Raw genomic sequence first — 26,557 nt, 5'->3', positions numbered from 1 at the left:
TTTTTGGTTTTCGTGAATCTGTTGTATATTTTTGATTTGTGGTTGCCCTGTTTTTCAAGTGTGTCAGCGCCTTCTTATATCTGCTTGCTTTGGACTGATAGTCATATAGGCTTAAACACATTCCAAAAAGAAAGAAAAAGAAAAAGAATCTGCATTTTCTTACTGTCCTTCCCCGCATTTTATGATTTTGATGTCCCTTTTTACATCTTCATGTTTATCCTTTTGCTGTTCCTTGTGTTTATCATTGCTTTCACAAATAGGTTTTTTTTTCTTTTTGATCTGTTTACTGGATAATTTAAGTGATTTACTGTCCAATTGTGATTTCCTCCTTCCTATATCTTCTTGCTTCTTTTCTATTTAGAGATGACCTTTCAATATTTCTTTCAGGATAGGTTTAGTAATTGCTGTATTCTTTTCATTTTTGCTTGTCTGAGAAATTCTTTATTTTTCCTATTCTAAATGATAATCTTGCTGGGTAGAGTATTCTACAGTAGGTTGCAGAGTTTTTTCTTTCAAGACTTTGAATGTATTTTACCACTCCCTTCTGGCCTGCAGTGTTTCTGCAGAGAAATCAGCTGATAGCCTTACGGGAGTTCCCTTGTAATTAACTCTGTTTTTCTCTTGCTGCCTTTAGAATCCTCTCTTTTATCTTTACATTTGTCATTTTAATTATAATATTTCTTAGTGTAGGTCTGTTTGGGTTCATCTTGTTTGGGACCCTCCATACTTCCTGTATCTGGATATCTGTTTCCTGCTTTAGGTTTGGGAATTTCTCAGCCATAATTTCATCAAACACATTCTCAATCCCCCTTTCTCTTTCTTCTCCTTCTGGAATCCCTAGTATGTGTAGATTGGCCTGCTTTATATTATCCCATATGTCTCTTATATTGCTTTCATTTTTTTCATTTGGCTTTCTGTCTGCTGATTTGATTGGGTAATTTCCACTATTCTGTCCTCCAGGTCACTTATTCTTTCTTCTGCATTATTCATTCTGCTTTTCTGCCTTTAGCTCAGCTTTTGTCTCAGCAAATGAATTTTCTAATTTTTCTTTGCTCCTCTTTATAGTTCTAGTTCCTTTTTACAGTAATCTGCATTTCTGTCAATAGCCTTTCTTAATTCTTTCAGTATTTTCATTACTGACTTTTTGAACCTGGTGTCTGTTAGACTGAAGAGGTTTCCCTGTTTGTTCTTTCAGGGGAATTCTCTTGGTCTTTTAAATGAGAGTGCTTCCTCTGCCAATTCATTTTGTTTATGTTTCTCTTGCTCTGTGAGTTTAGGAGAAACAAATATCTACTGTAGTCTCAGAGGGCTATTTATATGCCGGAGCGTCTCTGTGTAGCTTGTGTGGGTTTAATATTTTTTTTGGCATGAGGGCTGTTCTTGGTTTGGATGCTTGCTGTCTCCTTCTTCAGCATGTGCTGGCCTTTATCCCCTTGATAGGGGCGTGCAGGTGCATGGCCCATGTGCATGCTCCCAGGGGGGTGGGGCAGCAGTTGGCTTCTGGTCATGGGTCCCTGGTGGAGGCAGCTGGCTGCAAGTACTCTGGGGAGATGGGGCAGTGGTTGGCGCCGGGTTGAGGGACCCTTGGCAGTGGTGGGCTGCCAGCGCTCTGGGAAGGTGGGGGCAGTGACCTGCACCTGCTCACAGGACCCTCGGCAGCGCTGGCCCGCACTGCCTCTGAAGTCTGAGATGGCAGCAGCGACTAGCGCCCGCCCCTGGAGCTCTTGCAGGCGGTGCCCTGCTGCGTGAGAGCATGGAGAAAGAAGCTCCTATGGTGGGCCTGTTCCTCTCCTTGTGTGCCCCCCAACAGCGGCACCCTGCCTCTCTGGCGGGCCCAGGCTTCTTCCTGGACTCCCTCATTTGTGGCGCACCACACCCCAGCCCCCTCAGGCTGTCTTCGTGCAGCCAAGCCCGGTCCTCTCCCCACGGTCTGACCTCCAAAGCCCAAGCCTCAGCACCCAGCCCCTGCCGGCCCCAGTGGACGGGTGTCTCAGACTGTGGAGAGCCTGTCGGCACCGATCCTCTGTGCAGGTCTCTCTCTGCTCTGTGCTCCCCTCTGTCCTGACAGATCTCCCCACCAGTGAGGGGACTTCCCGTGTGTGGAAAGCTTTCCTCTTTCACAGCTCCCTCCCAGGGCAAGGTCCTGTCCTGATTCCTTTCTCTCTTTTTTTTTCCCTTTTTTTTTTGTACTACCCAGTTACGTGGAGATTTTCTTGCCCTTTTGGAGGTCTGCGGTCTTCCGCCAGCATTCAGTAGATGTTCTGTGAGAGTTCCACAGGTAGATGTATTTTTTATTTTTTATTTTAAAAAATTTTTTGCCACACCTCGCAGCATGTGGGATCTCAGTTCCCTGACCAGTGATCGAACCTGCGCCCCCTGCTGTGGAAGCGCAGAGTCTTAACCACTGGACCGCCAGGGAAGCTCCTGTAGATGTATTTTTGATGTGTCTGAGGGAGGTGCCCTCTGTGTCCTACTTCTCCACCATCTTGATCTGCTCCCTCAAGGTTTGCATTTTTCACTGTGGAGATCCAGTTGTTACAACACCATTTATCAAAGAGACCATTCTTTCCTAGTCAATTGCATTGGTCCATTTTCCATAAATAAAGTGACCATAGACGGAGGAGTCAATTCCAGACTCTGGTAAGACACCACAGACACACTCTTTAACTGCTGTCAGTTGGTCTGTCTGTCCTGAGCTAGTGCTACATTGTCCTGGTTACTGGGCATTCCAGTGAAAACGTGGTAGTGTAAGTTCTCCAGCTTTGTTGTTGTTCTTCGAGATCGTCTTGGCTATTCTAGCTCCTTTGCGTTTCAAAATAAATGTTAGAATCAGCTTGTTGGTTTCCAAGGGGAAACTTGCCGGTTTTTTGATTGGGATTGCATCGAATCTATAGATCAATTTGCGGAGAACTGTTTCATTTACTTATGAAATCTAATAGTTTATAAAGTCTCTCCTTCATTAACACTCATGTGGTCTGGGACTAGACATTATTGCTTCTTTCTTTCCCGTCTTTATGGTCATCATTTATTTTCAGGGCTTTGTTACATTTTTATTGCTGTGTGTTGCTACACTCTCCAGTGAGGTGCTGAGTAGAATGGTGGGATTGGGTGTTCTTGTCTGATTCCTGACAGTGATGGGAAGTGGTCAGTATTTCTCTGTTACTGAGAATGATGTTAGCATTTTGTCACATGCTTCTTTGTATTATTGAAATGATTATATATTTTTTCTGTTTATTTTGTTATTGTAATTAATTACACTGATTGCTTTTGTGAATGTGAAGCTCACCCCACATTTCTGGAATAAATCTCATTGGGTCTCGATGCATTGTTCTTTTTTTGTTCTCTGTAAGAGCTATGTGTGATTTACCTGTTTCTTTAAATGTGTGGAATAATTTACTAGTGAAGCCATCTGGGCTTTGAGTTTTCCTTGTAAGGAGATTTTAATTACAGATACATTTCTTTAACAGGACAATTTTAAATAGGATTTTACTGGGACCACTTAGATTTTCTATTCTTGTCAGTTTTGGTAAGATGTGCTTTTCAATTTAATATCTGTTTCAGTAATTCAAATTCAGATTTTTTGTCATAGTCTTTCATAATATTCTCTTATGCTTTTAATGTGTTTCCTAGATTTTTAGTGATGTTCTCCTTTTATTCCTGACATTAGTAATTTATGCTTTATCCCTTTTTTTCTTGATTTATCTTGCTAGGAATTCATTAATTTAGCAATTGTGTTAATCTTTTCAAAGAGTGAATTTGGCTTTGTTGATCTGCTGTCTGTTTGCTATTTGATTGGGCTCTGTTCCTTATTATTCCCTTTCTTCCACATCTTCTGTGTAGTTCATTATTTTTTGGCTTCTTAAGTTGGAAACTTCATCAGTTTTTCAGGCTTTCTTTTTCTAATATTTGCATTTAAGCTGTACATTTCTCTAAGCTTTGGTCTAGCTGTAACCTCCCAAGTTTTGAGATAGCTATTTCTTTGTTTGTTTGTTGTTGTTGTTGTTGTTGTTGTTGTCGAACTATAGTTGATTTACCATGTTGTGTTAGAGATAGCTATTTCTCCTTTTAGTTCTGTGGGGTTTTTTTAAAGTTTTTATTAAAATAGTGTCAGACTTGCAGACTTACAGCAGAGTTGCATATATAGCACCCTGAGCATTCGGGTCCCCAGCTTTCCCGTTAACGCAGACATGGTCCATAACCTTGGCACAGTGATCCATGCTGAGAAGGTGTGGCACGTGGCACAGGGCTGCTGACGACACTGCACACCTGGCTCCCCGTCCCGGTCTGCCCACTCATGCCCTCTTTGCTTCAGGGTCCAGTCAGGGCTCCTGGGCTGCATGTAGCCTCGCCTTCCATAGTCTCCTCCCATCTGTGACAGTTTCTCCCAACCTGGACACATTGGAAGAGTCCTGGGTGGGTGTTTTATAGAAGGTTCCTCAGTTTGAGTTTGCTGTGGATTCTGGGAGGAGATCCCACAGAGACGTGGCACCTTTCTCTTTGCCCCATAGCAGGGCTACCTCAGGTCATGTGACTTGTCACTGGTGATGTTGGCCTAGATCACTGCCAGGGTCCTCCACAAAATGTCTCATGTGTTCCCTTTTTTATTTTTTTGTGGTACGCGGGCCTCTCACTGTTGTGGCCTCTCCCGTTGCGGAGCACAGGCTCCGGATGTGCAGGCTCAAAAGCCATGGCGCACGGGCCCAGCTGCTCCGCAGCATGTGGGATCTTCCCGGACCAGGGCACAAACCTGTGTCCCCTGCATCGGCAGGCGGACTCTCAACCACTGCGCCACCAGGGAAGCCCTCACGTGTTTCTTTTCCATCCTCTGTCCCTTAGAAGCAAGTCACTGAGTCCAGCCGCACTCAGACAGGGGAGGGAAACTGAGTCCACCTCCCTGGGGAGGGGGGATGTTAATGTGCACGTTACTGGAAGATTGCAGGGAGGAACTTGTGGCTGTGCAATACCCGCTTCTCCTTGAAGTCTCGCCTGCTGCTCCCAGTGGCCCTCAGCAGTTCTTTCCTGCAGCAGCGCCTTTTGTGCTAAGGCCCTCATCTCTGCACCATTTGAGTCTTCGGAATTCTGTCAGGTAGCTTTGTCCCTTTCTTGTTAGTTCTGTCAAGTTTTACTTTGTATGTTTTGAAGGTAAGTTATTAAGTCCATACTGTTGCCCACCTTCAAATACAACAGCCAGTTATGTTACCAGCAACATGAGCTTACTCAGGAGAGGCAGGGGAATTGCAGTTCGGGACCCGCAAGCTATGGCAAACCACAGGCAAGTCCTGCAACAATGGAGAGGAGCCTTCCTTTATGGGGGGGGGGGGGCGGGGGAAGGAGGAAGTTGGGCGGGGCTGCTTTGAAGGTTTTCCAGTCTCCATTGGAGGAAAGTGAGAGTTGAGGGTGCGGCAGTTTCTCATTGGCTGGGCTGTTGCTGGGCCGGGAGAAAAGCTTCCTTCCTCTTCCCGGGGCAGCGCACCAGCTTCTTCCTGCCCAGAAGCGCAAAGCAAGCTGGGAAGGAGGGCCTGGTGTGGGAGCGCCCCCTTCAGGGCTTCCCGCCTCCGTTTTAAGCGAGGTTGCCCTTATTAATTTCCACACTGTAGGACTGTTATTTCTTCCGGTGGTGTTCATATGTCCTTATCCCATGACCTCTTTATTTCTCATAATCCTTCTTGCCTAGAAGTCTGCTCCCTGTCTGCAGGGAGAGGCCTGCCCATGTCAGCTGTGAGCCTCCCTCTGTGGTTTGTCACCTGGCAGCTGCCCTTCTCCTTTGGGGCTGCATTCTGGGAGGGTCCCTTCCTCCAACTCCTAGCTCTGTTTTTATTTTTTATTTATTTATTTATTTATTTATAACTTTATTTTATTTACTTATTTTTGGCTGTGTTGGGTCTTCGTTGCTGCACTTGGGCTTTCTCCATTTGCGGTGAGCGGGGGCTCCTCTTCGTCACCGTGGGTGGGCTTCTCGCTGCGGTAGCTTCTCTTGTTGCAGAGCACGGGCTCTAGGCGCACGGGCTTCAGTAGTTGTGGCTCGTGGGCTCTAGAGCACAGGCTCAGTGGTTGTGGCACATGGGCTTAGTTGCTCCGCTGCATGTGGGATCTTCCCAGACCAGGGCTCGAACCCGTGTCCCCTGCATTGGCAGGCGGATTCTTAACTGCTGTGCCACCAAGGAAGCCCCGGACTGTGTCCTTTTAATTACAGCCTATTCATACATTTCTGTGAATTGACATCTTTCTAATATTTTGAGGTTATGATGGGGCTTGCAAAGCTCTCTTCTGTTAGCAGTCTGCTTGTGGAGCTTGGCGTTTCTCTCTCTTCATGTTGGCATTTTCTACAGATTCTCAGTTGTTAGTTCGTGTTTATATGAGTGTGGGTCTTAAATTGAACTCTTCACATCTGTAGCCCACCTGGGGCACCCACTGGCTTCTGAGTGCCCCTGGATATGATCACGGGAGTGGCTTCTCGTGTGTCGCCGCCGCATGGGAGCGGGTGTGACCTGCTAGTGCACTGTGAGCCGGGCCAGCTGCACACGCCCGTGGCACGCCCGAGGGAGGCTTCCGGGGCAGGCAAGCCCTGTGGTGTCGTGGCTTAGCGTCTTGCGCTGGGCCAGGTTAGACCCTCCTTCCACATGTTCCCGGGGCACTTGCCTGCCCGCGTGCTGCTCTGTGTTCATTCTCGTGCTCTCTGCCATCACCACAGTCCTGGAAGGATGCCGTTTGGCCACCGTCTCGAAGGGAGAAGCAGGCCCTATTTTTACAAAATGTCAGAAATTTGAACACCCTATGTGCTAGTGCGTTGCCTTTTTGCATTCACTTACTATTCCAAGGAGAGGAAGCTGTGGTTGGTTAATCAGGAGTCTGTTTTACATGAGTTTGCATGTGTTAATACCATCTTCGTGCATTTAAAAGCTGTGCACACGCCTGCGCCGTATGACTCGTTCAGTCTGCCAACTGTGCTGCTGGACTTGCGTGAAATAAAAACTCATTTCGGGGGTGGGGAGTAACTGCCGGTGGGTGCAGGGTTTCCTTTTGGGTGATGAAAATGCCCAAGTGTGGTAAGGGCCGCACAACTCTGTGAGCGTACGAAACCACTCGCCTGTAAACACTTTAAGTGGGCAAATGTTACAGTACGTGAGTTATATCGCAATAGAGATGTTATAACTTACTGTAATAACTTCAAGCCCCCCAGGCTGCTGGGGGGGCCCTGGCCTGTAGTGTGGGGGGTGGGGTGGGTCCTGGCCTCTGTGAGCTCCTCTGGGGAGCACTTCTCTCTCACCTTCCGTTGTGGGAGCTCCCAAACGTGCACCGAAGAGCTGGCTGGGAGCGAGCCCCCGGCATGAGCAGGTCTCATGTCAGCCGCCCCGTTTACCTCTGAGCTGGCTGGGCTGCGGGGTGGACTGCGTTTGTCCGTCTGGCGTGTCTGGTGTGAGAGCATGCAGTGCTGACGGGGAGCCAGTGCCCAGCCTTCCTGTCTTCCTGTCCAGACGGTCAGTGTGTCGGCTGTTCCCCGGCCTCGGCTCTGGCACGGTGAACGCGGTCCCTCGTCACTTCAGCTTGACCAGAGGCCTCAGAGCTGCGCGGGCTCCAGGCGAGCTTTGCGGGAGGTCAAGAGAGCAGGGCCACAAAGGGCAAGGATGCTTCTGGGACATGCTGACTGCCTGATGCCATGGTCGTCAGGCCCGTCCCTTGGCTGCCAGCCTGCATGCCTGTGGCCAGCTCCCCGGGGCGCTGGCTCCCGGGTGCCCACCTTTGGCCGGCAGTCAGTGTTGGCGTGTGTGAGGTGTGGGGGCCAGACCGTTAGTGGACGAGGCTGGAGGAGACACCACACCGCCCTCGCTTCCCTGAGCCCATGGTCCTTGTCAAAGAGTGCAGCAGAATCGGCTCTTAGCTCTCTGTGGGCGAAGCAGAGGTCCCCGTCCCAGTGTAGGGCAGCCTTCGCCAGAGGAGAGAGGGTCTCGGGTGCCAAGGACACTGGGTGGAACTGGAGTCTGTGCTGGGACCTGTCTGCCCGCCGTGCCAACACGGCACATGGAGGTGGGTGTGGGCTGGGCCTGGAGCAGAGACGTAGGAAGCTGTGGATGCTCCGGCTCACGAGGGCAACGCGCTGCCGCGTGCTGGATGGCCCACAATGACCCGCTGGTGTGTGGGCAGCATGTCTGCTTCCTCTCTTGCTGCTGTCTTTTGGCCCATAGCTTCTGAGAAGGCCTTGCTTCAGGAAGAGGTGTGGACGCAGACTGTGGCCCGGGTCAGCTGACATCCTGGCCGTGCGAGGGCCTGCGCCCCTCCCTCCCCGAATCTGCCTCTGCTGCCCGTGGCCTCACCGAGGCTGGCGTGGGGGCCTTAGGGAAGGCTGGGTGGGCGTGACCCACCCCCTGGCCGTGGGAGCAGGAGGCAGAGCCTGGGGAGCTCACCCACGGGGAGAGGGCGTTTGAGGTTGAGTGTGTGGAACTTGCTGGCCATATTGTTTAATGGTGTTCAGCACCGGCTGGCCGGCCAGCACAGAGCCCTTTCCAGACACACTGAGCTCAGGGCCCTTGAGAAGGGCCCTTGCCCCCTGGGCCTGGACCTGATGCCACTCCAGCCTGGAGGAGAGCGTCTCACAGCACGTGAAATAATAGGAAATTTGCATCCAGTGTCCATACATAAAATTTTACTGGAACCCATGCAAAAAGTGAACTTCAAAGTGTAAAAGGAAAAGGGTAAATCTTCACTCTCCGTCTCAAATTGCTGAGGCGGTCGTGTGACCCTTTTATTTTTAACAAAGTTGTCAGTTAACGGACAGTTGGGAACCCGCGGTAACGTTTCATGTTGTGTCCTAGGGAGGCGTCAGATCCATCATCTGGGGAACCAGCTGCAGCTGAACCAACACTGCCTGGACACAGCCTTCAACTTCTTCAAGATGGCCGTGAGCAAGCACCTGACCCGTGGCCGGAAGATGGCCCACGTGATCGCGGCCTGCCTCTACCTGGTGTGCCGGACGGAAGGCACCCCGCGTATCCTTTGGTCTGGGGGCCTCTTGGAGGACCCGTCTTGGCTCTTGGTCAGCCTCCCTCTGCTGTCGGGATCTGTGTCCCAGTAGCTTAGTGTTTGTGTTTAATTGGAGCGCCGTGTTGGATTAACCGTCTGGACGGATCCGAGACTTTCAGAGACTGAGGAGCTGGGCAGCTGGGTGCCCGCCCCCCTCGGCCCCTGGGGAGGACTCTTCAGCACCTTCCTGCGGTTGGCCAGTTGTAGCCAGGCCGGTGTCCCGAGGGGCTGCTGACCTTGTCCCCTCCTCCCCAGCCTCGCCTCCTCCGAGAGCACGGTCCTCTGCTCGCCCCTTGTGCCTGGACGCTGGGGTGCTCTCGGCTGCCCTGCAGGCGTTGGCGTGCGTCGGGAACTCTGTCCACCGCGCCTTCCTGAAGAGGGCCTTCTGGGGCTTCCTGGGCCCGCCTTCTGGGGCTTCCTGGCCCCGCCTTCCGGGCGTTCTGGCCCCGCCTTCTGGGCTTCCTGGCCCCTCCACTGGGCCTCTGCTCTCGCTGCCTCCTCGAGTCTCTTCTCCCCTCGCCTCTCCTTGCGGGACCCACGCTCCTGGCCCTGTGTCCTCGTCTTATGTGACAGCACGTGCCCCGTGGCTTCTGAGAACGGGCGCCTCTGAGCATCTGACCTCCTGTGGTTTTCCTTCTGCCCAAGCTTTGGGGATAGTCTGGCAGGATTCTGGGTTGCAGATTGGTCTCCCCAGCATTTGGACAGTGGTGCCCATAGTCTTCCTGCGTCCCGCGCGCCTGTGGAACAGTTGGATGCCCTGGTTCTGGGTCCTCTGTGTGGGACGGCTGCAGTGCTCTCCGGGCTGTAGCACCTCCTGACTGTCTTAAGGCTCAGAGGTCCACGTGCCGTGCCCCCAGCGGCCCTTCCCCCGTGGCCTCCCGTCTCCGGCTTCTGGAGTCACTGTGGCTTCTCCCTTTGTCTTCTTTGTTCACTCTGCTGACCTGCTGACCTGTCTTCTGGTCTCCTTTCCTGTTTCCCACTTACTTACCTTCTGCTTTGGGAGAGTTTATCTTCCAGCCAGGCCTGCGTTTCTGCTTTCATGGTTTGAGCTGGAGCAGCTCCGTGTTCTCCGCACCCTTCCTTGTGAGGCGGCCCTGCGAGGCTCTCGTGGGAGCGGTGGCCTCTTTGAGCTCTCTCCTCTCCTGCTGTTCCTTCCGTGTGCCGCGCAGGCTTTCTTCGATGGCGGGTGGCCTGGCCGTCGCTCCCGTTTGCATGGAGTGCTGGAAGGGCCCTGGAGACAGTGTGCGTGGGTGGGCGACCCTCAATATCAGAATCTTTCATTAAAATGTCTTTCAGTTTTTGAAAGGTACCGTTTCAGCATAAAAGGAGCGTTTGGGGCCTCCCTGGTGGCGCAGTGGTTGAGAGTCCGCCTGCCAATGCAGGGGATACGGGTTCGTGCCCCGGTCTGGGAGGATCCCATATGCCGCGGAGCGGCTGGGCCCGTGAGCCATGGCCGCTGGGCCTGCGCATCCGGAGCCTGTGCTCCGCAACGGGAGAGGCCACAACAGTGAGAGGCCCGCATACCGCAAAAAAAAAGAAAAAAAAAAAAAAGGAGCGTTTGTTGCTTGAAGGGATGAAACTGCGCGCCCTGGCGGCCCCACGAGGTGGCGCAGTGGAGCTCCGTCCGTGGTCACCGCCTTGCCCCGCGGCGAGGCCTGCCCCGGCCTGGCTCAGGCGGGGTGGGGAGCCGGGGGGCTGCAGGGAGGTGCGGGCGCTCGGGTCAGGGCCCCGCTCTGCCTGCTCAGCGTGGCCCGGGCCGGAGCCGGAGCCGCGGAGGCCGCAGGGGCGGTCGGGGCGCCTACACAGGTGTACGGGCGGGCGGAGCTCTGGGGACGCTGCCGCTCCGGTCCCTGCCTCGCGCTCCTCCCGCCCCCATGGGGCGAAGGGGCGGGCACCTCGTCCGGGGTCCAGACCTGGCCCCGCCCCCGGGTGGAGGAGAGTGAGCGGGGGCCCAGCAGCCCCGCCCCTCCCGCCCACAGCAGCCCCCGCTGGCCCACACCCTAGGGGTGGGTGCCTCCCACACGGTGGAGCGGCGTGCCGCCTGCAGAGGAACGTGACCCTGGACGCGGCGCCCCGTGGAGGAGCCGCACTGGAGGCCGCACGTTGTGTGATTCCCTGAATACCAAACGTCCAGATGAGGCAGATCCAGACAGAGCAGATCCGTGGGTGCCGGGGACTGGGGGTGGTGACGGGGGCGGGGGTTGGGGGGGTTTCTTTTTAAGGGATAAAAATGTCCTGAAGTTAGATTATGGTGGTGTTTGCATAGCTCTGTAAATAGACTAAGAACCATTGCAGTGTACACGTTGAACAGGTGCATCTGTGGCCCTGACTTTGACCTTGTGAAGCTGTTAGAGATGAGACAGCGGAGTGCGGGGAGTCCAGCGCTCTGGCTGGTGGGCCTGCCGGTGGTCCCCTCAGGATGGCCGTTTGGGGGCGGCGGGGGGGGCACAAGTGTGACACGGTCCTCTCTGTCTTCTTCTGGTTGACGGCACTCCCCTGCCCCCATCCCCCAGCGGCGTCCCCAGACTTGCCCTGGCCAGGCCTGGGCTCCCACCCGCTTCCTGCTCCTTCACCCTCCCGGCCGCCTGGCTTGCTGTGTCCACCGCCGCCAGTGCCACCTCCTTTCCTTTCGTGTAAATTCCGAGCCCCTAGAGCGAGCGCATCTGAAGGCTTCATTCACTCTCCTCTCCTTGCCCCAGGCTGCCTTGCTGTCTCTGCTGCCTGGGGCTGCACCGGCCCTGCAGACAGCGCCTCCCCTCCGCGCCCCCCCACCCCGCCCCGACCCACAGAGGGTAAAGCCCTCACCCGGGCAGGCTGAGGAGAGACCTGCTCTCTAGACCGTCCGTCCCTGTGTGGGCATTTGGCAGAAACTTTCAGGCTGTGAGCAGACACCCCTGTTGCTGCCAGGCCGGTGACCCAGCCAGCGCGTCTTCCCGAGCTGTGTGTCCAGATTGTTACTGCAGCTTTTAAAAAATGTATTTATTTATGTATTTTAAAATATTTATTTATTTATTATTTATCTGTTGTGGCTGTACCAGGTCTTAGTTACAGCACGTGGGATCTTCTGTGTGGCATGTGGGATCTAGCAGCGTCATGCGGACTCTTAGTCGTGGCATGCATGCGGGATCTTGTTCCCAGAGCAGGGATCGAACCCGAGCCCCCTGCATTGGGAGCGTAGAGTCTTAACTACTGGACCACCAGGGAATCCCCCCCCCCTTTTTTTTTTTTAACATAAACCATCTTCAAAGTCCCTATTGAATTTGTTACAATATTGCTTCTGTTTTATGTTTTGATTTTTTTGGCCTTGAGGCATGTGGGATCTTAGCTCCCTGACCAGGGATTGAACCCGCACTCCCTGCATTTGAAGGCGAAGTCTTAACCACTGGACCGCCAGGGAAGTTATTTATTTATTTATTTATTTGGTTGCACTGTGTCTTAGTTGTGGCAGGCGTGCTCCTTAGTTGTGGCTCGTGGGCTCCTTAGTTGTGGCATGTGAACGTTTAGTTGTGGCATGCATGTGGGATCTAGATCCAGGACCAGAGATCGAACCCGGGCCCCCTGCACTGGGAGCGTGGAGCTTTAGCCGCTGCGCCACCAGGGAAGTCCCATCGCAGCTTTTCGTGAGACACATGCATGGGAGGTGTGTCTTGGCCCACGGCTGGTTTGTAAGTCTCTGGTATCGACTGGGTGCCGGCTGAGCTGCCCGCAGGCCTGTGTGTGAGCAGCTGAGCCCAGCAGTGCTCTAGGCCAGGAGGCTGCTGCCACCTGTCACCCTGTCTGGAGAGCGTGCCCGCGGCCACAGCCATGTCCTGCCCACCGCGACCTTCAGATCTTCTTCCCTCCCAGGCTTCAGACGCCCGGGGTCTTGTTAACAGCGGGTTCTGGTCTGCAGATCTGGGCGGAGGGGGGGGCTTCCAGACTGAGCTTCAGTCCCTCTCCTCAGGTTCACCGGGGGATCTTCTTTCTTGGTGGGCAGTGCAGCTGGGGACTCCCTTCTCCCCAGCCTACCATTACCTGCTTCCCTCCGCCCCTCCCCCTCTGCTTCCCTTCCCAGGGACAACCTAAGAATTGAAGAGAATTTTTTTAAAATAAATTTATTTATTTATTTTTAAATTTTTGGCTGTGTTGGGTCTTTGTTGCTGCGCACGGGCTTTCTCTAGTTGCGGCGAGCGGGGGCTACTCTTTGTTGTGGTGCGCGGGCCTCTCATCGCAGTGGCTTCTCCCGTTGTGGAGCACGGGCTCTAGGTGTGCAGGCCTCAGTAGTTGTGGCCCATGGGCTTAGCCGCTCTTGAGCATGTAGGATCTTGCTGGACCAGGGCTCGAACCCGTGTCCCCTGCATTGGCAGGCGGATTCTCAACCACTGCGCCACCAGGGAAGCTCTAAATAGACTTTATTTTTAAGAGCAGTTTTAGGTTCACAGTGAAATTGAGAGGAGGGTACAGAGATTTCCCATAGCCCCCAGTCCCCACACGTGCACAGCATCACCCAGGATGGACATCCTCTAGAGCGGTGCATTGTTACCAGTGGTGAACCCACAGTGACACCTCATCATCACCCAGAGTCCATGGTTTGTTTACCTTGGGGCTTACTCTTGGTGTTGTACATTATGTGGGTTTGGGCGAATGTATAATACGATGTTATGTATCTATGGTATCATGCAGAGAGTATGTGGTCAAAAGAAGGCCTCAGGGTGGCTGATTAGCATTTATCAGCAGGCCCTCAGCATCACTGGGCACAAGAGGAAGTTGCAGATTCAAACCCACGACAGGCAGACATGGAGAGGACCGCCCAGTGTTGGCCAGCCTCGGGCCTCTGGAGCTCTGTGACCTGCTGGCCAGTGTGTCCTGCCTGCCAGCGTCCAGTGATGCTGAGCATGGGCACACCCTGCGGTCCAGCAGGCACGTCCTGGGCCGAGGCCAGGGCTGGGCATCTGCATGGAAGGTAGCCTCCCCGTCCTGGCTGCCCTCCAGCTCTCGGCAGTATCTTTTATTTTTTATTTATTTATTTTTTTGATGTACACGGGCCTCTCACTGTTGTGGCCTCTCCCATCGCGGAGCACAGGCTCCGGACGCGCAGGCTCAGCGGCCATGGCTCACGGGCCCAGCCGCTCTGTGGCATGTGGGATCCTCACGGACCCGGGCACGAACCTGCGTCCCCTGCATCAGCTGGCGGACTCTCAACCACTGCGCCACCAGGGAAGCCCTCGGCGGTATCTTTTGATGATGATGTTGTATCTAAAAATACAAAATTCAGTGAGTAATCTTACTAATTGAACTTTGGGATCTCTTGTTTTGTTTTCTTTTTCTTTTTAAAAAAATTTTATTCATTTATTTATTTTTGGCTGCGTTGAGTCTTCGTTGCTGCATGCGAACTTTCTCCAGTTGTGGCTAGCAGGGGCTGCTCTTCTTTGTGGTGTGTGGGCTTCTCATTGCGGTGGCTTCTCTTGTTGCAGAGCATGGGCTCTAGGCGCACGGGCTTCAGTCATTGTGGCTTGCGGGCTCTAGAGTGCAGGCTCAGTAGTTGTGGCACATGGGCTTAGTTGCTCTGTGGCATGTGGGATCTTCCCAGACCAGGGCTCAAACCCGTGTCCCCTGCATTGGCAGGCAGATTCTTAACCACTGAGCCACCAGGGAAGCCCTCTTGTTTTGTTTTCTTAATGTATACAGTTGTGTCTGCTGCCAGTTTTAGTTGCTCCCTTCTGATCTGTATGCCTGTCAGGTGTTTCTCTTGGCTGTCTGCACGCCTGTGGTGCCCTGTGGGGTGTGAAGGGGTGAAGGGGGGCGGGGCGTCCTTGGCTCTGTCCTGGCTCCGGAGAGCGTTTCCAGCCCTTTGCCTTAGACGTCTGCTCTAAGATGCCTTTATCAGGTAACAGGTTGGAGGTGTTTCCTTCTTCCTAATTGCCAGGAGCTTTTATAGTGAAGGGTGTTGAGTCGTCTATGTATGTATTGGTATGATCATCATGTGGGGTTTCTCCCCTTAATCTGCACCGAGGTGAATTACACTGACTGATTTTTTTTTTGGGGGGGGGTGCCATGCCACGCGGCTTTCAGGATCTTAGTTCCACGACCGGGATCCAACCTGGGCCCCCTGCAGAGGGAGCTTGGAGTCCTAACCATTGGACCACCACACTGACTGATTTTTAAGGTTAAACCACCCTTTCACACCCAGATGTGGTCATGCCAAGTTACCCTCTCCAGGTATTGCTGATATTTTGGGTGGAGCTGTGCAGGTGGCCTGTGTTCTTGCAGTGTCCTCGTCACCTGGGTGTGTCACAGTCGTGCTCGCCCCAGCACCGCTGGGAGGTGCCTCCTCGTGCTCTGCACCCTGGGCAGGCCAGCAGTGACCAGTACTGTGTCCTCTTGAAATGTTTGGGAAAACTCACAGTGAAGCCATCGGGGCCTTTAGCTTTCTTTGTGGTAAGATCGTACTTGTGGCTTCAATTTCTATAGTAGATGTGGAACTATCCAGCCTTTCTGCTTCTCATTCCAGTTTTGCTAGGTTGTATTTTGCAAAGGCTTTGTCTGTGTCACTTCAGAGACCAGATGTATCAGAGTAAAGTTATCCTTAACATTCCCGGTTTCTCTTTTGTGTCTGCGGCACTTGTAGTGACGACCCCTCTGTCATGTCTTGTGTTTGTAATTTTGCCTTTTTTTTCTTCGATCCCTGTTGCTAGGGGGTTACCAGTTTTATTAGTCTTTTCTTTTGTAATGGCTTTGTTGAGATGAAATTCACCCGTTATGTTGTGCAAGTCACTGGTTTTCAGTTACATGCACACAAGTGTGCAACCATCACCACAGTCAACGCTAGAGCATTGTCACCGCCTCAGAAAGCGTGTCTCTCATGCCACCAGTCCTAAACAAGCAGCAGTCTGCTTTCTGCCACTCTCTGTTTGCCTGTTCTGGACATTTCATGTAAGTGGAATCATATAAGCTATCATTGGAGCTCTATGTTTAACTCTGTGAGGCACTGCTGGACTGTTTTCCAAAGCAGCTGGACCATTTTGCATTCCTGCCAGCAGTGTACGAGGGTTCCAGTTTCTCTACAGCCTCACCAGCGCTTTTATCAGCCTTCTTAAAGAACCAGACTTTTGCTTTGTTGTTTATCTGTATTGTGCGTTTATTTTATATTTCACTGATTTACTTTTATTATTTCTTTCCTTCTAGTTTCTTTCGATTTAATTTACTATTTTCAGCTTTCTTAGATTCTTGATTTTCATTTTTTCTGTTTCTCCTAATATAAGCATTTGAGACTATAAATTTCTCTCTAGGCAGGTTTTAATTAACATCACACAGTTTTGATGTGTCACATTTTTACTATGATCAGTTCAAAATATTTTCTAATTTCCATTTTTATTTCTTTTAGATATTAAGTCATTTAGAAGTGTACCACTTGTTTTGAAAACAGTTGGGAGTTTTCTAGTTATCTCTGTATTATCAGTTTCTAGTATAATCCCATTGTGGTCAGAGGACAAACACTGAATGATTTCCCTTTTTTCCCAGTGTGCTGAGATTTGATTTACAGCTCAGTGCATGGTCTATTTTGGTGGCCTCGTCATGTGCACTTCAAAGGAATGGGTATCTGCACCTGTTGGGCGGAGCGGTCTATAAATGTCCATTAGGTCAAGTTGGTTAGTCCTGTTCAAATCATCCTTACCGATTTTTCAGTCCCCTTGTTCTAAAGAAGAGTGTTAAAACTCCCACTGCAGATGTGGACTTAACTACTTTTCCTTTTATCTTGTTGGTTTCCCATTATATTCTTTTTTTAAAATAAATTTATTTATTTTATTATATTTATTTTTTGTTCTTTTTGGCTGCATTGGGTCTTCATTGCTGTGTGTGGGCTTTTCTCTAGTTGTGGCGAGCGGGGGCTACTCTTCCTGCGGTGCATGGGCTTCTCATTGCCATGGCTTCTCTTGTTGTGGAGCACGGGCTCTAGGCGCGTGAGCTTCAGTAGTTGTGGCTTGCGGGTTCTAGAGCGCAGGCCCAGTAGTTGTGGCTCATGGGCTTAGTTGCTCCACGGCATGTGGGATCTTCCTGGACCAGGGCTCGAACCTGTGTCCCTTGCATTGGCAGGTGGATTCTTAACCACTGTGCCACCAGGGAAGCCCTCCCATTGTATTCTGATGCTGTGTTAAGAGGATACAGATTCAGGATTCTGTATCTTCCTGGTGGAAATGACGCTTAACGTTATAAAATGTCCCTCTTTATCACCAAATGCTTTTCCCCTTAAATTCTACTGTGTTGGATGTTAGTATAACTATACCCGCTTTCTTTTGCTGAGTATGTGCGTGGTCTGTCTTTTCCCATATTTTAAAATTCAATCCTTCGTGATATATTTGATATATGTTTCTTATAAGCAGCATATAATTGCTACTGAACCAAACTTAGGTCCACTTGCCCACACGCAGTAAAGCCAACCTACTGACACTGGTTGTGGTGAAGGAAAGTGCAGGGTTTATTGCAGGCGCCAAGTAAGGAGTCCAGGAGGCTAATGCTCAAAAGAGCCTAACTCCCCAGAGGCTTTCAGGGAAAGGTTTTTAAAGACAGAGTTGGGGAAGGGGTTGTGGGGAGCGTGATCAGCTCATGGACGCTCTTCTGATTGGTTGGTGGAGAGCTAGTCGGGAGTCAACATCCTCAGCCTTCTGGTTCCGACTGGTCTGTGGTCTCCGTGCTTGTGGGCAGCATGCAGTTAACTTCTTCCACCTGTTGGGGGTTTCAGTATCTGCAAAACAGCTCAAAGGACGTGGCTCAGAGCAGTATGTCTCACCCTTCAGGAGGAACTAAATAAAGGTCCTTGACTTTGTTTAATGGCTAAACTATTATTATTTTGACTTGCTTGACTGTTTTCCTTTCTTTCTGCAATTTTTTTCACTGCTCTGGTTAAATTTATTCTTTGACTAAAGTTTTTCTACAGACAAAAGGCAGGTGGAGGGCCTGGGTGAGGTGGAGGAGTCCTGTTCTGGGAAGGCCCCATAGTGTCCTGCTTGGTTACATAATTATGTGTATTTGTCTGTTTTTTCTTTTTTTTTTTTTTTTGCGGTACGCGGGCCTCTCACTGTTGTGGCCTCTCCCATTGCGGAGCACAGGCTCCGGACGCGCAGGCTCAGTGGCCATGGCTCACGGACCCAGCCGCTCCGCGGCATGTGAGATCTTCCTGGACCGGGGCACAAACCCGTGTCCCCTGCATCAGCAGGCCGACTCTCAACCACTGCGCCACTAGGGAAGCCCGAGTCTTAAAGTATTTTTTATTGGAGCATTTCTTCCATTTAAATTCAGTGTGTTTATTGATATATTTGAATTTAATTCTAATATCTTACTATTTTTCTATTTGTTCTCTGCTTTCCCTTTCTTACAACCTCTTAGTCAAGTATTTCGTTAATTCTGTTTTCCTTTAAATACTTTGTTATTTGTTTACTTATTACTGCTTTGGTGGTTACCCTAGAGACTGTGTCCTGTGCCCTTGACCTTAAGTTAGAAGCTGGCCTTTCCCGGCAGGACATGCTCTTCCGGGCCCTGCTAGGGGCGCTTTGGGCACTGCTTCCCCAGCCATTAGTGTGTTCACTCACACCTACCCGCTCTGACCCTTTCCATTCCTGTGTTTCTGTGGTTTCATCTGGGATCATTGTCCTCTGTCTGAAAAACAGTATGCCTGCTAGGAAAAGACTCCTTCAGCTTTTGTTTATGTGAAAACATCTTTGTTTTGTCCTCATTTTGAAAGATATTTTCAGTGAGTGTGGAATTCTGGGGCAGCAGGTGTTTCTCCTGGAGCTTTACTGCTCTCATCCCGCTTCTGCCTTCTGCCTTCCGTGGTGCTGTGGAGTGGGCGTTACATCGTCTTGTCACTGTTTGAAGGTTACCATCTCTTATCACTACCTGCTTTTAAGAAATATCTTTGTCTTTCTTTCAGGAGTTTGACTCTGATGTACTTAGATGTGGTTTTCTTTGTATTTGTCCAGCTTGTTATTTGTAGAACTTCTGGAATTTGTGACTTAATGTCTGTGGTCTGTTTTGGGGAAATCTTGGGAGGTATCTTTTCAGACATAGTTTCTCTGCCGTTCTTTCTCTCTTCCCTTTCTAGGATCCCAGTTACACACACGTTAGACCCTTTCCTCATGTCTCAGGTTGTGTTGTGTATTTTCCATTCTGTTTTCTTAATTTTTCCTGTCTCTGTTTCACTCTGAATATTGTCCAGTGACCTGTCTTGAGTTCTTCTATCCTTTCCTTTGCAGTGTCTAACTGGTTGTTAAACCCATCTGTTAACTTCCTAACTTCAATGATTGTTTTACATTAGATTCTTTAGATTAGATTCCAGTTCTTTGGTAAAATTCTCCGTCTCTGCAGTTACATGAAAGCCTTTAGTAACTCCAACAGTGGGGTCATTGGTGGTTCTATTTTATTGCCTGAGGTTTCTTTTGGTTCTGGTTATGTGGTCCTGTCTGTTGTCATGCTTGGTACATTTTTATCGAAGTGCTGGATATAGTGTTTGAAAACCTGTGGCAACTGTGGGTAGTTTTGCCCCCGCAGGGGACTTGGTTTCCTCTGGCAGGCGGAGAGCTGTGGGGAGCTAGCCCGGGTCCTCACTGTACATCTTGGGGTGCACTCGGCTCAGGACCCAGGCAGGACCTGGCAGTGCCATCACAGGGGTCCCTGCCCACCTTCTCTTCTCCAGGCTAACTGCCGCTGGCCGTGGCGTTAAGCCTCTGCGCCCTTGTGCCCGTGCGGAGCAGGAACTGACCAAGGCCTGGAGGGAGCCTGAGTGCGTGGTGTTTGGCCCACTTCTCAACGGTTGGGTCCCTCGAGGCTGGCTGTCTTGGAAGTCTCCGACCCCTCCATTTTATCTCCCCCCCGGTGGGACTCTGTGAGCTCCAGGCTGTGGCCTCGACCTCTGCCTTGTGCCGTGGGGGCAGCCAGTGCCCTGAGGGGGAGCAGGAGCAGCTGGCAGGCCCCCTGGCACAATGGGAAGCCCTTCCTTTTCCTAGGTGGCTCCTGGCTGCCGCCGTCCCCCCCCCCCCCACCAAGTGCGTCCAGGCGCCGCCCTGCCTTGTCACCCAGCCCTGTAACGCCCCTTGATGCCTGCTTCACTCCCGGCCCCTTTGTGGATTGCCTCCAGGACTTGCGTGATCTCTTAGAGACTTGCATCAGGGCTCCATGTCCCTGTGCAGGTACAGCGGCACTGCCAGGAAATAACCGGTGCAGTGGGACACCAGGGAGAGGTGTCCTGGTGGCCTTTGTCCTTGGTAGGGCGTGGCTGCGAGCTCCTGCTCTAAACAGAGCTGTGGGCCGGCTTGTGAGTAACTGCCAGCTGGTGCTGGCTGCCTGGGGAAGGGCTCGCCAGAGCAGGGGGTACCCCGCGGGGTTAGAGGGTGGGCGGGTGCTGGGCAGGTCATCCTTCTCAGGGACGCCAAGGTTTGGCTCTTCAGTGCTGATGGCACCGTTGTTCTGGGACTCACTGTCTCGTGTCTGGTGCGGCCCCGGGAGGGTGCTGTGGGCCCACGTGGCTGCCCCACTGACCTCACTGTTTGTCCTAAAGTGTGGTGTCCACGCACACACATGACATTTCGGACCTTCTGGATGTGCAGGGGCAGTTTTTCACCTGGAGAGACACTGTATCAGATGCAGCGTAGAGGAATATCACGTTCTTTTGACCTTTAGTTCTGCCTTATTTAAATCTCTGTAAGCTTTTCCTTTGACCAAAAATGAGTCTCAGTTTAAATCGGGTCCCGTCTATGATTGTTTTCCCAGCAGTGCTATGTGGGCCCGCCAGAGCGTCTCCCGTCCCCTTGGGGCGGAGCTACTCCCAGGCCCCAGGGACCGTGGTCGCCCAGCGTGGGCTGCCGCGCGCTTTCTAAACCAGCTGGACGCACTCTGGCCTTTGGACCCTCAGGAGCGTCCAGGACCTTCTGAAGGTGTTCTGTCCACCACCCTCCTTTGTGCAGATGCACCTCTTCTGGGACAGGCGCTCAAATGGGCGTTCGTGGAGCAGAAGTGCCGCCTGCTAGAACACGGCTGGGCCCCGGGAGCACGGGAGGGAGACAGAGAGGCCAACAGAACTACACTCATGCTGAGCCAGGGCCTCACGCAGGCCTCATCTGTGGGCTTACTTACCGTCCCAGCAGGTTTGCGGGTCTGGGGTCTCTGCACCAAGGTTGGATGCAGCTGCCTAGCATAAGGCAACAGCTGCTGGGAAGGACACTGGCTCAGGGGCTGGCCAGACAGGAGACTTTTCCAAGCCATAGAACCCCAAATGCCCATCAGTTGGACCCACTGAGGCCCAGGCCCCGGGGGCGTTGGTGGGCTCTGGCCCAGGATGGGGCATGCGGGGGGTGCCTCGTTCAGGAAGCACGTAATTCAGATCATCCCGCTCAGAGAGGAACCAGGGCTGTCTAGACATTCCTGTGGACACGGGTTAGGTGTCCTGCCACTGTCATTTCAAGGACAGCAAATGTCATTTCATTGTAACTTGGTTAAAAGTTGAATCCCAATCTCCTTTATAAAATACACACATTTCCCCCCCCCCATCGTTTTATTATGAAAAATATCAAACACGTGGCAAAGTTGAAAGTATTGATTATGCAGTGGGCGCCCCCCACCCCAGCGTCTCCATCCACACCTTGCTAGTCTATGCTCGGCCCCCTCCCACCCGCCAGCCGTCCCTCAGCCTGTCCTTTTTTGGTGTTTTTCAAAGTAGGGTGCAGACATCTATCCAGTGCCCCCGAGCCCTTCAGCAGGCAGATTATTAACTGACTAGATACCAGTATTTGTTTATGGTTCTTATTTCCTTTTAAGGTAAAATTGGCATAAAACGAAATGCACAAGTCTTCATTGTGCCATTTGATGAGTTCTGAGGAGCGCACGTGTCTGTGCGACCAGGTCTTCTGTCAGGATGCAGGGCGGCGCCAACACCCCACCCCAGAGGCACCCGCTCTCCTGGTGACGCCCGTGGGTTAGTTTTGCTTGTTCTGAAACGCCCTGTCCGGGATGTGGCTGTGTGCTCTTCCTGCAGGTCTGTCGCCTGGCAGGCCTCTGCCATCTTGTCTCCATGGGGCGAGTGTGTGACAGGTCATTGGTGTCTCTGTCGACGGACGCCCGGGCTGTTCCCGGTCTTTGCTCTTGTGCACGGAGCTGCTGTGAACATTCGTTTGTCCTCTCCTCGTGGTCGGAGGCCCTTGAGCAGGGCTGGTGTTCCACTGGGTGCCCTGCCGGCGGGCGTGGCAGCTGCGGTCATCTGTTGCTGTTGTAGGGGTGCTTTAGTTTGCTTTTCTGTGATAGCTGCTGGGGGGGTGCTCTTTGCTTCTCTTCATGAAACATCTGTTCAAGACTTTTGCCCGTTTTTTTGCATTTATTTTATTAGTATTATTTTTAAAATAGACTTCATTTTTAAGAGCAGTTTTAGATTCATGAAGAAATTGTGCAGAGTTCCGTATTCTCCGCCGAGCACAGGGTTTCCCTGTGATCAGCTCATGTTAGTGTGCTGTATGTTATAATTGATGGACCCGTGTTGATACAGTATTGTTAACTGAAGTCCACAGCTGATGTGAGGGCTCACTCTCGGTGGCCCGTGCTCCACGCGTTTGACAAGTGAAAGGCCACGTGTCCACCGTCGTGGTATCACACAAGCAGCTTTGCTGCCCTGAAAAGCCCCTGCACCCCGCCTGTTCATCCTCCCACTGGACCCTTGGCAACCCCGGACCCTTTCAGTGTCTCCACAGTATTGCCTCTTGCAGAATGTCACAGAGTTGGGATCCTGGGGCGTGTCGTCTCTTGGCTCTGTTACTTTGTTCTCTTGTCACTGACCCCTGCTCCCGTATGTACGGGGGTCGTCCCGTCATTCCTTGTGCTTCACGTCTCTGTTTTCAGAGTTCTTCTCACTAGGTTGTTGGTCTGCACTGTAGCGTTATCTGTCTTACTGTGACTACACTCTCTGATGAAACGTCTGCCTTCAGACTGGGAAACAAGATGCCTTTGATTCAGGGACCTTGGAGGCCATGTTCGGATGCTCGCCGCCTGGTGTGAGGCTTTGGCACCGGGACTCCCTTTCTCCTTGCTCTGTTGGGCCCAGGATTTCCCTCTGGACACCTGGTCTGGGCTCTGGTTCAGCATGATGGGGATTTCTTTCTTAGTCACTTCTCAAAGCCATAGCACATCCGTGAATGGCGCTAATTTCACTTCATTTGACAAGTTGCCTTTCTCAGTGGCTCGTGTTTTATATTTTATATTTCTGTGTATGTGTCTGGCTGAATCGCTTAGGACATATTCTGGTTACTACTTAACCATCTGCTGAGAGCAAGGACAGGTCCCACGCCAGAGTCCCCACAGCTGCCCCCGCGAGCACCAGTACCATAGGGGTGCCTACCGGCCACCAAAGGTGGCGGCCTGGTGTGTGTGTCTGTCCCCCAGGAGCCTTGAGTCCTGGGACAGAGGACACTGCTGGGCACCCGGCAGCCTCTTAGTGGATACTCGTGAGATGCAGTGAGTGTGGCCACGCACTCCTTGGGCAGGCCGGGGCAGGAGGCCCCTCAGAGCAGGGCCCCCCTGGCTGGGCGGGGCCCACACAGATGCAGGAGCCGTCCCGCCAAGGCAGTTGCACTCCAAGAGCCGTGTTGCAGGCCCCCACCCCAGCCCCACTCCCCCTCGTCCGGTAGTGACTCGGAGGTCTCCCGGAAGCTGAGCCCCGACGCGGCTGCTTCACTCTGCTCTCATGATCCAGTGCCGAGCTTAGACCTACAGCCGGGGTCTGCCTCCTGGAAGCTGTCAGGTGGCCGGAGCCTGTGGGCCGGGCGCTGCTCCTTGACTCCCCTTGCAGACATGCTCCTCGACCTCAGCGACCTGCTCCAGGTAGATGCGTTTCCTTTCTCAGCCCTTTCCTGCCCCGACTGGGAGGGTCCACAGGCGAAGGACACACAGGGTGTGGGTCTCTGTTTGGAAACTGGCAAACGGAGTGGCTAGGGAGACAGTGGACACAGGGTGATGGTGTTGTCCCGGGGGCTGGGCAGCCCTGGCCTTAGAGCCAATGGAGAGGCCCAGGTGAACTTGGTCCAAGGCAAGGGAGATTCTTTAAAAGAAAAAAAGTGGACTCACATGCATACATTTTAAACAATGTAAAAACTCACATTTACAGTCTCTTTAGGGAAACTTGCTTTCTGAGTCCCAGGAGGGCACCTCTCGTTTCCAAATGCCTGGCGGTAATGGAAAGACCCAACCAGAGGGACGCCTGTGTGGGCGGGACGCTCACGGTGGGAGCAGCGCCGGGGCGGAGCCATCGCAACTCTGCCCTTGTCCCTGGTGATGGTGCTGGGGCCGGGGCGGGCGGGGGCCCCGTGCCCTGGAGTTGGGCTCTGTGGTGAGCACTCCACTGAGGGCTCGGAAGGAAAACCAATGTCATGGAAAGCAGACGTGACTGCGGTGTGAGGACTCATGCAGGATTCATAGGAATCCCACTCCCACGGAGAAGCTTCCTCGCGAGCCTGGTGCTGTGCTGCCCCGGTGCTGGGCCTTCAGTGCCCTCGGTGCCGGCAGACAGACCTTCACTGAACTCAGATGCCGCCTGTATTTGTGTTCTCCCGGGTGCCTTCCTAAATGGCATCTCCCAGGAGCCCCGCTGGAATATTCAGGGGCCACGCTAAACATAACCCCTTGGAATCGTGAAAATGCAGCACTCCATGTGCTGTGTTCGGTCAGGGCAAGGCCACGTGGCCTGGTTTCCATCCTGGTGACTCCCCAGGAAGGACAGGAGTGAGGGCTGGCACAGGACAGCGCTCCAGAAGTGCTTGGGCACCGCTTGGGAGGGAGAGGGAGGTGTTCCAGTACTTTCTTGCTTCACACCTTAGGAAGTAGGACACCAGTCAGGGTTCAGGTGGGAGAGGGTGACAGAGTAGATGCTCGCACTCACCTGGGGCTGGACCAGGGCCCAGCGGAGAGTCACTGTGCTGACCAGTGAGACCCCGTACGTTCAGGCTGGACCCACACAGACAGTTTTAACACCTCAGGTGGAAGGCTGAGCCTTTGGGCCCCCGGTCTTGGGCAGAGCCCAGCCTGGGCACTGGGAAGGTGGGAGGTGACCTGGCAACTGTCACCCCCCAGCCCCCCGCTCCCAGCCTCCCACCCTGGCCCTGCCCGGGAGGGGCTGGGACAGGCTCAGCACCCACAGGACACACGTGTCTGCAGCTGATTGTGGGTGTGGAACACGCGTGTCGGGTGAGGGTCCCACTCGGGGGCTTGCACTGCCGAGGGCTGAGCGCTTAGAGTACGTGAGCTGAAGGCTCAGGGCTCACTCCGTTCTCACTCACACGCGCACCAAGGTGGGCTTCTCCCCGGATTCAGCTCCCAGCCAACACCCTCTGGCAGGAGCTGTGGAGGGCCCACTGCACCGTGAGGGTCCTGGCAGGACGTCCCTTTGTCCCCCCCTATAGTGAGGCTGACACAGAGGCACTCGCATGCCTGGGCCACGGCCCCTCAGAGGCAGAGCCAGGAGCCCTCAAGGTCTGCAGAGCCGGCCCGCCATGTGGTAGGGGCACAGGGAGGGCTGGCCACCCACACACTGCCGCAGACACAGGAGAGTGACCCTCAAAGCATCTCTGGCAATAACCATGCATTTTACAGGCATATCCTTTTTAAAATTTGATTTTCCACTTGAAGTTGTTCAGAGAACGCTTTCCCGCAGCATTCAGGCTTCATCTGCCTAGGTCCCGGGCTCGGGGTGGTGGGGGTCACGGCGTGGGCAGGCAGGGTCGGGATGTGCTGCGGGGAAGGCGGAGACAGCACGCCGGGCGGCAGGTCCGTTCTGCTCTGGCCTCAGCAGAGGATGAGGCAGGAGGGTCGGGATGCAGGAGCCTGGTGGGAGCCCAGCGGAGGAAGATGCACACTGACACGCGCGCTTTGGGGGCAGGCACCCCCGGGAGCCCCCAACCCTTGTGATGGGGGTCTGGGAGGAGGACAGAGAGTGGCTGCCAGTGGGGTGGGGGGTGCCCTCTGCTGCCTGGACAGGGAGGCCTGGCCTCCGCCGGGAAGGCCCCAAGCTGCCTGGTGCCCACAGGTACCCTCATCTCCTCCCCTAAGGAGACTCAACGTTGTACCATTCCTTAGCACCCTGGTCCGCTGGTGGCAGCAGGCGCCCGTGTGCCATCTGCAAGCCCCGTGATGGATATGACACACAACAAGGTCTTCAGTCTTCCTCAGCACCTTTTCTGGTGCCCTCTTGGGTGCTGGGCCAAGGGGCTCACAGGCCAGGCTTGATCACGTGAGGGAGCTCTCTGAGGAGGTCAGAGGCAGCCCTCCTGTGAGGCCCGAGTCCTGTGGGCAGGGCTGGGGTGAAGACAGGTGGGCAGGGGTTTCTCCAGCTCAGGCTGGGACGGCGAAGCCCACAGCTCAGGCCTGGGGGGAGAGCCTGGGCTTTTCTCAGATCTGCACGCCATCCCAGTCTTCCCTGCACTACTCCTGCCGTCAAAGTCCACTCAGCAGCATCCTCCCCACGAGCTGCCCAGCCCTCGGCCAGCACCAGGCAGGCTGGGAGGACAGTGCCTGGCCAGGCCCCGGGCTCAGT

The 26,557-nt window shown here is 53.1% G+C and overlaps 1 protein-coding gene across 4 annotated transcripts in view; it reads left to right on the top strand.

Moving 5' to 3' along the window:
- Nucleotides 1-26,557, top strand: part of BRF1 (BRF1 general transcription factor IIIB subunit) — a 71,452-nt gene that overhangs the window by 18,427 nt on the left and 26,468 nt on the right. For 3 of the 4 annotated variants that reach the window (XM_081230365.1, XM_081230363.1, XM_081230364.1), the window contains exons 3-4: nucleotides 8,811-8,984; nucleotides 23,822-23,853. The exons of the other annotated variant lie outside the window; for it this stretch is intronic. In XM_081230365.1, the coding sequence (XP_081086491.1) occupies nucleotides 8,811-8,984; nucleotides 23,822-23,853 (206 nt within the window). The remainder of the gene's footprint in view (nucleotides 1-8,810; nucleotides 8,985-23,821; nucleotides 23,854-26,557) is intronic. 4 annotated transcript variants of the gene reach the window in all.

The sequence above is a fragment of the Mesoplodon bidens genome, assembly GCF_964165515.1.
Source record: "Mesoplodon bidens genome assembly, chromosome: 3".
Lineage (NCBI taxonomy): Eukaryota > Metazoa > Chordata > Mammalia > Artiodactyla > Ziphiidae > Mesoplodon > Mesoplodon bidens.
Note: the sequence above shows the minus strand (reverse complement) of the source record. Positions and strands in the feature narration are given on the sequence as shown.